The sequence below is a fragment of the Rhinatrema bivittatum genome, chromosome 8 (assembly GCF_901001135.1).
Source record: "Rhinatrema bivittatum chromosome 8, aRhiBiv1.1, whole genome shotgun sequence".
In the NCBI taxonomy this organism is placed as follows: domain Eukaryota; kingdom Metazoa; phylum Chordata; class Amphibia; order Gymnophiona; family Rhinatrematidae; genus Rhinatrema; species Rhinatrema bivittatum.
Window position 1 is genome coordinate 70687380 of NC_042622.1, and position 16447 is coordinate 70703826.

The 16447-nt window shown below is 42.5% G+C and overlaps 1 protein-coding gene across 1 annotated transcript in view; it reads left to right on the top strand.

Moving 5' to 3' along the window:
- MMP24 (matrix metallopeptidase 24) overlaps positions 1-16447 on the top strand; it is a 131481-nt gene that overhangs the window by 75354 nt on the left and 39680 nt on the right. The window contains exon 4 of the mRNA XM_029612598.1: positions 3595-3899. Within this exon, the coding sequence (XP_029468458.1) occupies positions 3595-3899 (305 nt within the window). The remainder of the gene's footprint in view (positions 1-3594; positions 3900-16447) is intronic.

A 16447-nucleotide genomic window follows, 5' to 3' on the forward strand; every position in this document is an offset into this window, starting at 1 on the left:
TCCCACCCCTTCCCCTAACCTTCCCCCCCAAGCCCTACTCTAACCCCCACCAAAATTTGTATCTTACCTTTTGTGCCTGCCTCTGGGCGCGCGCCCTGCCCCTCCCCGCCCCCACCCCTTTAGTAAAGCCCCGGGACTTACACGTGTCCCGAGGCTTTTTAAAATCCGACCCATAGAATATACATAAAATGTACAGACAAAATCTGAATTGGAAGCCACAGGAAGCCAGACTCTGTATGCAGTGCAGCAATGGAAAAAAAGAATCACCACCATTCCTCAGACAAAATAAAACAATAAATCAAGAAATATAAAACATAATAGTATTACTACTAAAAGGAATATTTCAAAACAGCTGAATAGAATAATATCCAATAATTAAAAACTCATATTCAAATTTTTAAAAATTTCCCATACACCAATAAAATATTTCAAAACAGCAAATAGATCAAAACACCAAATCCTTAACACAATTTAAAGATTAAAAAATCCCTCGCTCTCCATACCTAGATTACCCGTCACCTTGAGATTGTTTTTTATTAGTGGGGAGGAAGGAAGGAAAACGGGTGAGGTTAAGCACAATCTCACTCATCTCTGTCTGTCATACTCACTTTCCAACACACATAATCATTTACTAACCCTCACACATGCTCTCTCATACATATATGCTTTCTCTCTCTCTCTCTCTCTCTCTCTCTCAATCTACCAGGAATGTGCAGGCAGAAGCAGCCTATGTCTTGGGTCTTTGTAGTGTTTCTCTCTCTCTCTCACATGCTCATAAACACATGCATATACACATGCTTGCTCTCACATACACACATGCTCACTCACAAATTAATAAAGTGGTTGTCTGCCTTTTAGAAATTGCATTTGCTAAATGATTAAGGCCTTATGTATCAGTGATTGATCTGAAAACAGTCATACATTCTTTGACAATGATTGCAGTTAGTATAGCGGTGTTTAAAAAAGGATTGGATAAGTTCTTGGAGGAGAAGTCCATTACCTGCTATTAAGTTCACTTAGAGAATAGCCACTGCCATTAGCAATGGTAACATGGAATAGACGAGTTTTTGGGTACTTGCCAGGTTCTTATGGCCTGGATTGGCCACTGTTGGAAACAGGATGCTGGGCTTGATGGACCCTTGGTCTGACCCAGTATGGCATTTTCTTATATTCTTATGACTTCTTTTGATTATTGTAATGCCTTATACTTGGGTCTCCCACAATCTATATTAAAACCATTACAGCTTGGGCAGAATGCTGAAGCCAGGGTTGTAACAGGGACACCAGTGCATCATCACATCTCACCAATCTTAATGAATCTTCCTCCTTTTAATTTCTAAAGTTGTATAAGGTCTAACCCCAGCAACTTTTAATGCCGCTCTCAAAATTTACCAATCCACTAGGACCTTGAGATCCTCATTTCAGAATTTTATTATCCATTCCATCTTTTAAACAGATATGTCTTGACAAATTTCGTGAGAAACCTTTGTGTGTTCAAAGTGCCCAGTTCTGCAATTTGTTGCTACAGATGATTAGAGATAGATCATCTCTGTTGAAATTCAGGAAGGCACATTTATTTATACAGAAGCATCAAAACGGAAAATGTCATAATTTCTCTGTATCACTCCATGGTGATACTGCACCTGGAGAACTGTGTACAGTTCTGGTCACTGCATCTCAAAAAGATATAATTGCACTGGAGAAAGTACAGAGAAGGGCCACCAAAATGATAAAGGGCATGGAATGGCTCCTGTATGAGGAAAGGCTAAAGAGGTTAGGGCTGTTCAGCTTGGAGAAGAAACGGCTGAGGGGAGATATAATAAAAGGTCTACAAAATCATTCAAGGACTTGAATGGGTAAATGTGAATCAGGAATTTACTCAAGGACTAGGGGGCACTCCAAGAAGTTAGCAATTAGCACATTTAAAACAAATCAGAAAATTCTTTTTCACTCAATGCACAATTAAGTTCAGGAATTCATTGCCAGAGGATGTGGTTAAGGCAGTTAGTATCACTAGGTTTAAAAAAGGTTTGGATAAGTTCCTGGAGGAGAAGCCCATAAACTGCTATTATTAGCTACTGCTTGTTGCCGGCATTCGTACCATGGGATCTATTTAATGTTTTGGTACTTGTCAGTTACTTGTGACTTGGATTGGCCACTATTAGAGACAGAATGCTGGGCTTGATGGTTCCTTGGTCTGACCCAGTATGGCAACTTCTTATGTTCTTATCCCACTCCTTGCATATTATGCCTATGCCTTCTGTTTAAGATTGTAATTGCCACTCCTTACAGGTTATTCCTATGCCTTCTGTTTAGAGTTGTGACTGCTGATCCTTGCAGTTTACCCTCATGCTTCTCTTTCGGGTCACAACCCCCACGTCAGACAGGCGACCTCTGTGCGTTTTGTTTATGGTTATAGCAGCCGCTCCTTGCGGGTTACCTCCCATGCCTTCTGTTTATGATTATAACGCTCACTGCTTGCAGGTTACCCCTGTGTCTTTCTTGAAAACACAATATAGACATTTCAGTGTGGTTTTGTGTTGAATCAGCTCCATGCAGTTTAACCCAGAGTGTTCTTTCTATATTCTTGCTAATTAGGGATCCACGCCTGTTTGAATTCTGCTATCATCTTTGCCTCTTCCACCTCCTCTGGGAGGACATTGCATGCATCCATCGGTGTTGCCGTGAAAAAATATTCCTGATGTTATTCCTAAGTCTGCCCCCTTGTAGCCTCAGGCTGTGACTCCTAGCTCTAAGGCTTCCTTTCCATTGGAAACGGTTACACTGTTCAGTTGCTGCCTAATATCCCTCACATTTCTGGTGTTTAACTTACTTCTTAACTATATTATATATGAAATTTCTACTCCATGCAGCCACATTTTTATTCCTACTTAACGTACCCTACCCCTTATTCGTTTTCCTGCAGTCACCCTCCGATCTGCATGCATCCATTACTTATGTACTAAATGCCTTGTTGCTTTAAGAAATCTGCCTTAGCTTTGGGAAAAGGCAGAATATATCGAATGCTTATAAATAAAAGGAACAAAGGTACCTGCCTTTGTTGGGACAGGGTGTGTATGTGTGAAATTGGGACTGCTGCCTTGTGTGCCGTGTCTGTTGTGTGCTGGGGCAGGAGGGTTGCGGTGCTGTGTACCCCTTTTGTGCATAGGGGGAACCTTTCGCTGCTGCTGCCTGTGCTATTCTGTGTGTTAAGGTGCAGGGGGAGTGAAGGGGGATGCTTGTGTGCTGTGGGGGGAAATTTGGTCCTGCCCAGCGATGTTCCACGTTCTGGGAATAATCGGATTTCATGTTTTCTCAGATTTTCCTTCTTACACTTTTCCTGGAGGCTACATTTAATAGAAACAATAAAAGAACAATGGTTGTGAGGATGACAGTGATTGCTTTTCATTGGCGATGCACTGCCAGTTTCCTGTGGATCTCGGCTCCCCAGCTGTGCTCCACATATTACGACCATTTTTCTTTTCATAAAAATATTTGTCAAGGGGCTCCTGAGAGCCGAGCCCAGGAGCACTCTCTCTCCCCCACCAGCACCTCACTACTCTTAATGAAAAGCTTCTCTTTTGTTTTCCGCAGCATACACAACTATACTCCTAAGGTTGGGGAGCTCGATACGAGAAAAGCGATCCGCCAGGCATTTGATGTCTGGCAGAAAGTGACTCCACTGACCTTTGAAGAGGTTCCATACCACGAGGTGAAGAGTGAGCGTAAAGAGGCCGACATTATGATATTTTTTGCATCTGGTTTCCATGGAGACAGTTCTCCCTTTGATGGTGAAGGCGGGTTCTTAGCGCACGCCTACTTCCCAGGCCCAGGGATTGGAGGGGACACACACTTTGATTCTGATGAACCATGGACTCTGGGGAACTCTCACCATGATGGTAAGTGCTTCCTGTGATCTCAGGAGGAATCCCTCAGCATAGTGAAAACAGGCAAAACAGAAATAATTGGACTAATGTGTGTTTCATGGAATCCTGAAGCTGGTGCCATTTTTAGTATTTTGTTAAAAAAACAAAACAAAACAAAGCATACTTTTACTGTTTGTTCCTTGTATTCCTACCTTCACTGGGACCGGATGGTATTCACCCCAGAGTTCTGAAGGAATAAAAAAATGAAATTGCAGACCCATTTCTGGTGATCTGCAACCAATCATTTCAAACAACCATTGTACCAGAAGACTTGGAGGGTGGTCAGCGTGATGCCAGCTTTTAAAAAGGCTTCCTGGGGTGATCTGGGAAACTATAGACCAGTGAGCCTGACTTTCGTGTTGGACAAAATGATTGAAACTATTCTTAAAAACAAAATTATTGAGCACATAAATAAGCATGGTTTAATGGGAGAGAGTCAACATGGATTTTGCAAAGGGAAGTCTTGCCTTAGCAATTTACTAGATTTTTTTGAGGGTGTAAATAAACATGCAAAGGTGAGCCAGCTGCTATAGTGTATTTAGATTTTCAGAAGGCATTTTGACAAAGTCCCTTATGAGAGATTCCTCAGGAAATTGGAAGGTCATGGGATAAGAGGCAGTGCCTTATTGTGGATCGGTAACTGGATAAAAGACAGGAAACAGAGGGTAGGACTAAATGGTCAGTTTTCCAAATGGAGGAAAGTTGTTAGTGAAGTGCCCTAGGGGTCTGCATTGGGACCTGCACTATTTAGCATATTTATAAATGATCTGAAGAAAGGAAGGAGTGAGTTGTCCAGATATGCAGATGGCACAAAATTTTGAATTGTTAAAATGGCAGCACATTGAGAAGAACTGCAGAAGGACATTGTCAGACTAGGAGACTGGGCTTCTAAATGACAAGTACAAAGTAATGCATGTAGGGAAAAATAATTCCAACTACAAGTATATGATACTGGGTTCCATGTTAGAAGTCACCACCTTGGAGTCCTTGTGGATAATACTTTGAAATCTTTGGCTCAGTTTGTGGCAGCAGTCAGCAAGGCAAATTGAATATTAGAAATTATTTGGGAAGGAATAGAGAACAAAACTGAGAATTATCATAATGCCCTTGTATAGGTCGCAACTCGAGTATTGTATGCAGTTCTGGTTGCCTCAACTCAAAAAAGAGATAGTGGACATAGAAAAGGTACAGAGGAGGGCGACAAAAAGTGATACAGGGGATGGAAATGTTCCCTTATGAAGAAAGACTAAACAGATTAGGGCTCTTTAGCTTGGAAAAGAGATGACCGAGAGAGGATATGATTGAAATTTATAAAATCATGAGCAGGGTGGAACGGGGAAATATGGAACAGCTATTTACCCTTTCAAACAACACTAGGAGGCCAATGCAATATCACGCACGTGAAAAAAACACACATCCAAAGTGGATGCACCTTTTTTGAATGCGTGCACTTCCACCTCTCCTGGGCACTCGATGCAATATGCAAATGAGCTACCGCGCAAAAAGGGATGCCCAACGGATAATTTGTACGTCCCCTAGCGCTCTGCATCGGGCACCCAGGAGAAGTGACTGTGTTCTCCACAACAGCTTGGCCAGAGCTCCCTCCCCACCCCTCAGCAGAGCTGTTCCCGATTTGATCCTTTTCACTGACATGTGACAGTGAATGGACCAATGAGCAGTAAGTGAAGCAGTGAATAAATTAATATTAAGTGCCCCCTGTGTGCAGGTTACCAAAATGGATGCTCAATTTATAAGTGTCTGTTTTATTCTGCAGCAGCTAATTTACTGGCACAATACGCATGCCCAATATACATGGCCCTGGGCTTGTATATTATGGGTGTATATTGTGTGCCCCCAAATATTTTTTTTTTTATGTCAAGACTTTTTTTTGCATGGTGCTGCTTTCTGTGGTTCTTCCTACTTAGTATCGCGAGTTTGGACACACATTTTGGACGCGCTGATCCCCTCATGCATCGGGGATTATGGACGCATGTCCAAAACACGTGACCAAGCACTTGTTAACTTGTGCACTAGTTCACGCACGATATTGCATCGGCCTGCAGGACTGGAGGGGACATTCCATGAAACGAGCGATTGGCAGATTTAAAACAAATCGTAGGAAGTATTTTCTCACTCAGTGCACAATCAAGCTATGGAATCTGTTGCCAGAGGATGTGGTCAAGAAAACTAACATAGTGGTGTTAGAAAGAAGATTAGACAAGTTCCTGAAGGGAAAGTCCATAACCAGTTATTAGATGTGGGAAAGCCGGCGCTTATCCCTGGGAGTGAAATATTTTATTTTATTTTATTTATTCATTCTTATTTACCGCTTATGCAGGGAATCTCTGATCGGTGCGGTGTACAACATATTTAAACAAATCAATATATAGCTCAATCAAACAAATAATAATATAAGAAACAGATCAACTATTAGAGATCTGACAGGTACTTGTGACCCAGAAGACAGGATGCTGGGCTCGATGAACCTTGGTCTAAGCTAGCATGGCACTTCTTACGCTCTTATGTTCTCCAGCTTTTGCATCATGAGGACTTTAGACCTGCTGGAGGCAGGCAGACAAACCCTTTTGTTCACAGGTCCCTTCTACCTTATGCTCTTTCTGCCTTCATTTTGTGAAGTAGGCGCCATGTAGCCAGCAGATTATACAGTTTTTATTGGGCTCCTGGCTGTCAGCCGATAATATGCTTCTGTACTTCTGTTATTTTGCAGCAGATGTTTGTCTGTTGTGGCTAGCAGCTTTTTTTTTCTTGCATCCTAGAATTCTGTTTGTGTTTTTTGACAACTTCAACATGTAAAGATTTTATTAAAATCCATGTCAAAAAGGTTTGGTTTTTGGTTTTTTTTTGCATAGTGACACTATTCATATTGAGTAATGTGGCAAGAGGGAAGTTAACCAGCTAATTTAATCTAGTTTATTCGTTGGGACAAATCTCCTGTTGAATATGCTGAGCTAAAGTTACGAGGATAAAGATATCCGGGTAACTTTGCAGCCTACCAGTTTACTGAATATAGTAGGAAAACAAAACTAGTGGTAGAGCAACCGTGCCCCTCCCCGACCCCAAGATACTTTGTAAAACGTCAAGCTGCCCCGCAGCCAGATTCCCCCCTTCCCCCATCCCCCTACCTTTAAAATGTGTGTCCACAAATCCCACCCTCTGGCCCCCACCCCCAAAAGTCTCCCCAATACAGAGTGTGAGGAAAAGAGACTCTTTCCTCCTTCCGCTCCACTTAATACTAAGTGCCAACAACTCTGACAGCTACCAGCACTTAGTATTCATTTGTTCACTGCACTCGGACAGTGATTGATCACCTCACTGACAGCAGTCAGCGAAGGAACCTTAAGACACTCAAACAGAATGGTTCAGCCCTGTCCTGTGAAGCTTTATCTGTGGGTACACAGTAATACAGGGGAAACATTGATAGGAAACGAGCAATCTGCTGTATTGCCAGCCTTAGGAATGACAAAACTTTGTAATCCCTTTTTGCTAACTACTTAAGTGGCATTAGCACTGAATTTCTAAACAAAAATCCTTAACTCCCACCTCATATTTTTATAATTGAGCTCAAATGCATGAAGCCAGTGGCTGATTGACTCATAGAATGGTGGGTTTCTGCAAGCTGTCCCAGCCTTCATTCCGATGCCCTCAGTTCTCAGCATCTCATGTTGTCCAATTGTGATCTGCTTCCTGTAGTTCTGGTATTTTCATTTTATACCTTCATACAGGATAGTCCCACTTTGGCATTGTGGGTGGCGCCACTTGTGTGCCAGCCCTTATGATTGGCCTGTGTCACTTATGGCTTTGATGACTGATTGGATGTGGCTGTCAGAGGGGGATGCCCTGGCTGCCAGTAAGTTCATGGTCAAGAATCCTTTATCACCTGATTTTGAGAGGTCAAAGTTATTTGATGATCTTAAGGTGGCCACATAGGTAGATAAAGCAATGGTAAAAAACTGAAAGCTGCTTGGCTGCATAGGGAGAGGAAAGACCAGCAGAAAAAGGGAGGAGATATTGCCTCATATAGGTCCCTGGTGAGACTTCACTTGGAATAGCGTGTACAACTCTGGAGACCATACCTTCCAAAGGATATAAACAGGATGGAGTCGGTCCAGAGAGCTTCTGCTAAAACTGTCAGCAGCCTTCATTCTAAAGCATATGGGGATAGACTTAAAGATCTAAACATGTGCACCCTAGAGGAAAGATGAGATAGGGGAGATATGATAGAGACATTCAAATATCTCCAAGGTTTCCATGCACGGGAAGTGAGCCTCTTTCAACGGAAAGGAAGCTGTAGAGTGAGGATCATGAGATGAGGATGAAAGGGATAGGCTCGGGAGTAATTTTAGGAAATATTTCTTTTCAAAGGTTAGTGAGTGCATGGAACAACTTCCTAGTGGAGGTGCTGAAGGCAAGACAGCATGGAATAAATGCAGGAGAATTGTAAAGCTAAATTAGTTGGGTAGATGAGCAGAGTAGCTAGGCCATACATACGGACTTTCTCTGCGTCATGTTTCTATTTATCCTTGTTATCTTTGTGGTTTTAGCCATCTGTCTGGGGTCCTTCTTGTGACTATTTACTCAGTCGGCCAAACGTCTCTCTTGCAGTTGCTCAAATCTCTTTGACCACAGACACCTTGCGGCTCTTCCTTCTACATTGCCGCTAGCCTATAGTCAGCCTAAAAACAGGGAAAAATCGTCCCCCTCCCCCATTGCCCATAAGTTGCTTTGCAGAGCGATGCATGTGAAAGACAAGAAACAATGTCTGCATCCCCGTCTGCAAGCAGGCCTTCCATTAAGTACCCCCCCTTGCCGCATTAGTTTCTCCCCCCTTAATTGGACTTCCTCCTGATAATGGCCTCTCCTTAGCCTTACCTCCCTTTTGTACACAGCTTTCCAGACCCCCCCGCCCCCGTCCTATTATATGCCCCCTATGCTCTCACCCTAAATATGTGTTAAACCTGCCTTCAGCCTTAGTCATCCATCCTTCTCTCCCCTTCCTTCTAACACCCGCCCATTATAATCTTCTCACCTCCTCCTTTCCCTCGCCTCTTAATATGATTGTAGCTTAGCTCAATACTTATAGATAGGTTTTCCCCTCATGCTACCAATATGTCCTATGTAAATATAAATGGTTTCTATTCTGTATCAGTTATGCTAGACCTTATAATCTCTTTGTTCCTTGTAACCCAATACTATATAATCACCATGTTTATTGTAAATGTTTCATATGCTATATCTGTTATGCGATGCCTTATAATCCCAATGTTCCTTGTAAACCGATACGATGTGCAAACGGTTATCGGTATATAAAAACCATAAATAAGGATAAAGGTTAACAAAAGAAAAAAGGAATGGGAATCTTAGTCTGACTTAGAAAGAAAATATGCTCTTTTGTTCATAAGAGGATCAACCTTGTGCCTAAAAGAAAATGTATTAAAATGAAAGTATACTTCCCAAGCTGTGCTTACTTACAGAACCGATTCCCAAGCAGAATTGAATTGCTCTCAGAGCTATGGGCATTTAATATCAAGCAGGGCGAGAGGAGGTAAGGGCCCCCTCTCCTCCCACACTCTGCACTGGGGGAGACTTTTATGGGCTCGGGGTGTGGGGGTGGGGGTAGGGGGTAGGGATTTTGAGGCACACATTTTTAAAGATAGAAAATGGGGAAATCTGGCCACTGGGTAACGCAACGTTTTAAAAAGTATCTTGGCGGGGGGTGGAAGCGGAAGTTGCTGGACGTGACTTTTTTTTTTAAAAGTATCGGGGGGGGCAGGGCACAGGGCAGCATACATTTTTTTTTTTTGAAGTAACATTAAATGACAGCAGATAAAGACCAAAATGGTTTATGAAGTCTGCCCAGTAAAGGTGTTAGGGGCTGTGACTGCCACTGTGTACAGCTTCCTCCCATGCCCTCTGTTTCGGGTTGTACCTGCAGGTTACCCCCATGCAGAGATGTAACACTGGGTACCCCGTTTTCTTCACTTCCATCCTCTGGCCAGTAAAGGATCCTCTCTGTTTATCCCATGCCCTTTTGAATTCCATCATTGTTCTTGTCTTCACCGCCTCTTCTGGGAGGCGCTCCATGCATCCATCACCCTTTCCGTAAAAAAAATTATTTCCTGATGTTGTTCCTGAGTCCACCCCTCTTGGAGTTTCATATTATGATCCAAGTTCTACAGCTTCCTTTCCATCGGAAAAGATTTGATTCTTGTACATTATTAATAGCTTTCAGATATTTAAAAGTCAGGATCCAATCTTCCCTGTCTCTCCTTTCCTCCTGGATAGACATATTTAGCTCCTCCAGTCTCATCTCATAAGTTTTTTGGTGCAGAACCCACACTGATTTTGTTGCCTTTCTCTGGACCACTTCTGTCCTATCTCTATCCATTTTGAGTTGGTCTCCAGAACTGAATACAGTCTCCAAGTGTGAGGCCTCACCAATGACCTGTTCAGGGGCATTATCACCTCGTTTTTCCTGCTGGTTATGCCTCTCTATGCATCCCAGCATCCCTCTGGCCTTTAGTCTTGCCCCATTGCTTTGCTGCCTTCAGGTTAACAGACAGTACCACTCCGAGGTCTCTCTAGGTCCATGCATATCAGTCTGTCGCTCCCCATTATATACAGCTTGTTTGGATTACTGCACCTCAAATGCATGACTCTATACATGCTTCCAAACCTTTGACCACTCTTTGAGATTTCTTTCATCATTTCTCATTCTCTCTACTCTTCAAGATATGTCCACTCTGTTGCAGATCTTATGTCCTTCACAAAAAAGACAAACTTGTTCTTCTAACTTCTCCGTAATATCGTTCACAAAGAGCCCGGCCCCGAACCATGTGCACACAGTCAAAACAAGAGCCCCTCGCGAACAATGAACAACCCAGAGAGACCTACTGCTCAGCTTCAGCTGCTGCTGCACAAACTGGCACAGTGTTCCTTTTTTTTTTTAATCTTTACTACAGAAAACAGGGCCTCTGCTCTCCTGTGGCCGAAGGGAGCTGTCCAGCATCAGCTCAGCCTGAAAGACAGGAGAGAGAGAGCCCTCACAAAAAAAGCAGCTGACCAGAGCCCAAAGCCACCCTGGCGGCCTCGTGAAGGGGAGGGATCTGTACCACCAGATTTGCACCCCACGGATGAGAGCCGGAGCGAGCATACTCAAAGGTCACTGACCTCCAGCTCCAGCTCCTCCACCTCAACCAAACAGGGAAGGGTTCCCCAGGGAACCCGATCCCTGGGAGAAAGGCTCCTTAAAAAAAGAAAAGGCGAAAAAACAAAAAAAACCCAACCAAAACAAAAACCATCAGAAACTGCCACCATCTTCTGGAGACAGAGAAATACTAAGGAACTGCAGGTTGCACCAGGGCTTATCAAGCAGTGTCAGTGAAACTTTCTCTGTCTCCATCTGCTGGCAGGAATGAATAAACCCAGGAGTCTGGACTGATCCGGGTACATACAGGGAACTAGGTGTCTTAGTTGAAAATACGTTGAAATCTTCTGCTTGGTGTGCAGCAGCAGCCAAGAAAACAAAGAGAATGCTAGAAATTATTAGGAAAGGAATGGAAAATATCATAATGCCTCTGGATTGTGCCATGGTGCAACCTGTCCTCATCTTGAGTATTGTATGCAGTTCTGGTCTCCACCTCTCAAAAAAGATATAGCAGAATTAGAAAAGGTACAGAGATGGGCGACCAAAATGATAAAGGGGATGGAATCATTCCCCTATGAAGAAAGACTAAAGAGGTTAGGACTCTTCAGCCTGGAGAAGAGATGGCTGAGGGTGGATATGATAGAGACTGATAAAAAAAAAATGAGTGGAATCGATCAAGTAAATGTTATCAATTGTTTACTCTTTTGAAAAGTACAAAGACCAGGGGGCACACAACGAAGTTATTAGGTAATACATTTAAAACTAATAAGAGAAAATATTTTTTTACTCAATGCATAATTAAGCTCTGGAATTCGTTGCCAGAGGATGTGGTGAAAGTTATTAGAGTAGCTGCATATAAAAAAGGTTTGGACAAGTTCCTGGAGGAACCATTATTAAGACAGAGTTGCAGAAATCCTCTGCTTATTCTTGGGGATAAGCAGCTTGGAATCTTATCTACCCTTTGGGATCCTGCCAGGTACTTGAGACTTGGATTGGCCACTGTTGGAAACAGGATACTGGGCTTGATGGACCCTTGGTCTGACCCAGTATGGCAAGTCTTATGTTCTTAGGATTAGGAATGAGGATAAAAGAAAACAACTAAATATCTACTCTGTGAATGAGAAACTCAAATGATATAAAGAATGAAGGAAACGACGTGTAGAATAAATGGAATATCAACGATTTTCAAAGGAAGCTCTTTAATAACCTACAAGGGAAAGATGAACAGTGATGTATAATGAAGCCACAGCAGGCACGTTTGCCTAGCCCAGGATAGATGATGATGATGATAGTAACTGTAGCTTATGAGCATTTGGGTCTGATAATGTCTATAGCATGCTTGCAGGCCTGCTATAATAAAATTATATGCATCGTCTATTCCTTTAAGGCCTGTCTCTCCTTCAGTTCTAGGGATGTATAGTCTTGACCTAAACCAGTTCTTTCATGAAGGTGGTGAGCATGAAGTTGTTTTCTTGTTCTTACATCCAACCACTTGAGGTACTTCTAGAGCCAAAGCTGTCTGATGCCAAACTGTATGAACGTACAGGGATTGCAAGTTGATTGTATTTTATCTTATTCCATGTTGGTTCAATATTAGTCTTGAGTTTCTTAGGGAATGCGATAGGGAAATCAGAATGAGTCCCAGCATGCAGTGGGGTAAAACCAAGACTGGATCAACCTGTCCTGAAAATCTGCACCCAGTTGGCAACCCTAATTCGGGGTGAGTTTTTGGGAGGTAAGTTGGGGTTTGGGGGATGGTGTTACTGAAGCAGTCAGAGGTATTCATTATAAAATTGGCATCATTAAAGAATTTTAGTCCTTATAAATGATGAAAAGGAGTTGATTGGTACAATGCAACTAGCAGAAACTACAGTATACAAATTAACTCCTCTTGTTATAATTTTCATCACTTATAAGGTCTAAAATTATTTAATGATGTCAATTTTACAATGAATACCTCTGAAAGCTTCAGTAACACCAACCTCCAACCCACTTCTACGCATGGCCCACTTATGCGCATATGTGGCCATTTTTGCGTAAGCAAGGCTTTTAAAATCTACCTCTTAGAGTGTAATATGTACAGGCAACATATCAAGGTGCGCTTGGAAGTTAACATAGAACATGATTGCAAATAAGGACAATATGGCCCATCCAGTCTGCCCAAGTTTTTTATAATCAAGCTAGTAATGCCCAGTATAACTGATATTATTTCTATATCTTTCTGCCACATTTTCTTGGTTTTTGACTGCATTTGTTTTAGTACCTGAGGATATTTTTTCTCCATTTATTGTACAGAACAGTTGTTTGATACTGACATTTCAATCAGCAGTGCTGTTCCTATGTTTTTCTTCTTTAACACAATGCCTGGTTTTCTAGAGTTGGGTTTTCCATTGATTGGCATGGGAATGTCCCAGGTGATCACAGCTTCTTCATTCTTGTTGAAAACTCTTGACCGAGGGAAGCTGAAGTTGGAAACCATATTGTGAATGTGAGTTTCTTAGTGAATGTTTCCATGAAATCCTATTGGACATGTGAGGTGGACCCAAATCCCGCAAAATCTTAAAAGTAAGTAGTAGAAGTCTGAATTTACATCGAAGTCTAACTGGCAACCAATGCAATTTCGTGAGAAATGGAGCAGCTGATTCTCATCTTGAGCAACCCAAGACTAGTCTCGCCACCATATTTTGAACCACTTGAAGCTTCCGAATCGAATTGCTTGGGAGGTCCCAATAAGTAAGATTATAGTAATCAAGGACCGCAATGACAAGAGCATATACCACCAATTTTAGTGCTTGTAAACTCATAAAGGTCTTCAGCTGCCGCCCTATTCTCATTCGGTTATAGGCGGAACAAAGTACTGCATTAATTTGATTTTCCATAGTCCAATCTGAGTTCAAAATAACTCCCAGTGATTTCTTATCTATACTAGCATTAACTAATTGTCTTTCAGTTTGAATCTGATATTCTCCTACGTGATTACGAACTTGTAAAATTTCAGTTTTGCTGGCACTCAAAACTAAAAAATGATCATTAAACCAACTTGCCACTTTCTTCATGCAGTCAGTAAAAAGAGAGAGAGACCAACTCGGATCAGAACCCAAAGGGACAACAATTTGTAAATCACCAGCATAGATGAAAGGAGTGAATCCAAAAGTACAAATAATGTTTCCTAAAGGGAACATGTAGATATTAAATATAAGAGGGGATAAGGAAGATCCCTGAGGGACTCCCCCCTTTATGGGACATAAGTAAGAATATTGGCCTTGACAAAATACCTTTTGATTTCTATTCTCCAAGAAACTAGAAATCCAATTCAAAACAGTTCCTTCTAATCCCAAGTGATTGCTAACAGGAAACAAGAATGTTGTGATCAACCAAATCAAAGGCACTTAATTTTATTTATTTATTTGGGCATTTTATATACCATCGTTCCAACAGAAGATCACAATGGTTTACAAACTCAGCATTCATGTTCTAGGTCAGCATTCGCATTCTGTTTGACATTCATTCAGTATTGTAGCAATTCCAAATTCTAGTTCCTATTCATACGACAGTAAATACAAATACTAAATCTACAATCATTTCATTTAAATCATTCACTAATTATTGTTCCCTCTGCTACCATTATCTCTGGTACCAGTAGTGGGGTTTTCTGTATCTTGGTATTTTTACACTAAGTCATATATGTTTCTAAGGAGCCATGTTTTCAGTTCATGTTTGAAACTCTTTCTTTCTGTTATCTGACGTAAAGATTCTGGAAGAAAGTTCTACAGCCTAGGGTCGGCTATTGAAAACATTCAGTCTCTTATTTGTGTTAGGTGTGTGTTCCGTGTCGTAGGCACCATTAGAAGTCTTTTGTTTTGCGATCTTAAGGGTACATTTTAAACGGCCCGCGCACGTAAATCCCAGCTTTTATTCGCGTGGCCGGGCCTTGCATGCACCGGGTGAATTTTCGAAGAGGCCCAGCCACACTGGGACATGAATAAGTGCCGGGCCTCTTTGAAGGGGCGGGCCAGTGAGCGTGTTCTGAGCGGGGTGGGGGTGGGGGGCAGGCTGGGACAGCGCCATTGATCCTGTCTCGAAGACCCGGCTGCCAGCACGTGCAGCTTACTTCAGCTCAGGCGCTGAAGATAGTTGTGAAACAAAGAAAAAAAAAAGCGAAAGGTAGGGTTTAGGGGGGTGGAGAGGGGAAGGGAAGGGAAGTTAGGTAGGTGGTAGGGAAGTTCCCTTCCAGTCATTGGAGCAGACTATGAGTGAACTGGGAGGGAATTGGAGCAGACTGGGAGGGAACTGGGGAAGGCCGGAATGCGTCGCTGCGTGGAAATTGCAAAAGTCCCCTTCCCTTGCGCGCGCCGCCCGCACATATGCGTGCAAATTATAAAATCCGGCACCCATGTGTGCACAGCCCACAGAATTTCTACCATGCATGTGCTGACGCGTGCATGTTAGAAAATCAGCACATCCATGTGTGCGTGCCAGGAAGTATGCGCACATGGACACGCGCGCACAGAGTGGAAAATCTACCCCTTAGGGTTCTCTGCTGTGTGTATGGTTGAAGTGTCACTCTATTTAAGCATGGGTTAATGTTGTTGATGACATTAAAAATTAGAGTTAATACTTTATAATGAATTCTAGATTGTACCGGGAGCCAGTGCAATGCTATTAGCTCAGGGGTGATATGGTCAGATTTCCTTGTCCCTGATAAGAGTCTAGTGGATGCATTTTGTAATAACTGTAATGGTTTTAGCACTCCTGAGGGTAGGCCTAGTAATAATGAGTTGCAGTAATCTAAGTTTGAGAATATTAGAGTTTGTAAAACAGTTTGGAAGTCCTGAATTGTTAGTAATGGTTTCAGCCGATGTAAGGTTCTCACAGGCCGATATACAGTGCGCTCTGGTGGAGCGCACTGTTAGCCCGCGTTTGGCCGCGCGTTTTCAACACGCTATTTTTACCCATTATACAGTAAGGGGTAATAGCGTATCGAAAACGTGCGGCCAACCCCCCCCCCCCCCCAAAACTAATAGCAACTGCAACATGCAAATGCATGTTGATGGCCCTATTAGTTATTCCCGCGCAATACAGAAAGTAACGCCTGCCTGCACCGGGAAAGTGTACAGAAAAGCAGAAAAAACTGCTTTTCTGTATACCCTCCGACTTAATATCATAGCGATATTAAGTCAGAGGCCCCAAAAATTAAAAAAAATGTTAAATTAAAAAAAAAATTTAAATGTGCCTGCGGCCCACAGGTCGGAAGACGGCTGCTCAATTATGCCGGCACCCATTTTCCTGAACCCGTGGCTGTCAGCGGGCTCGAGAACCGACGCCAGAAAAATTGAGTGTCAGCTGTCAAACCCGC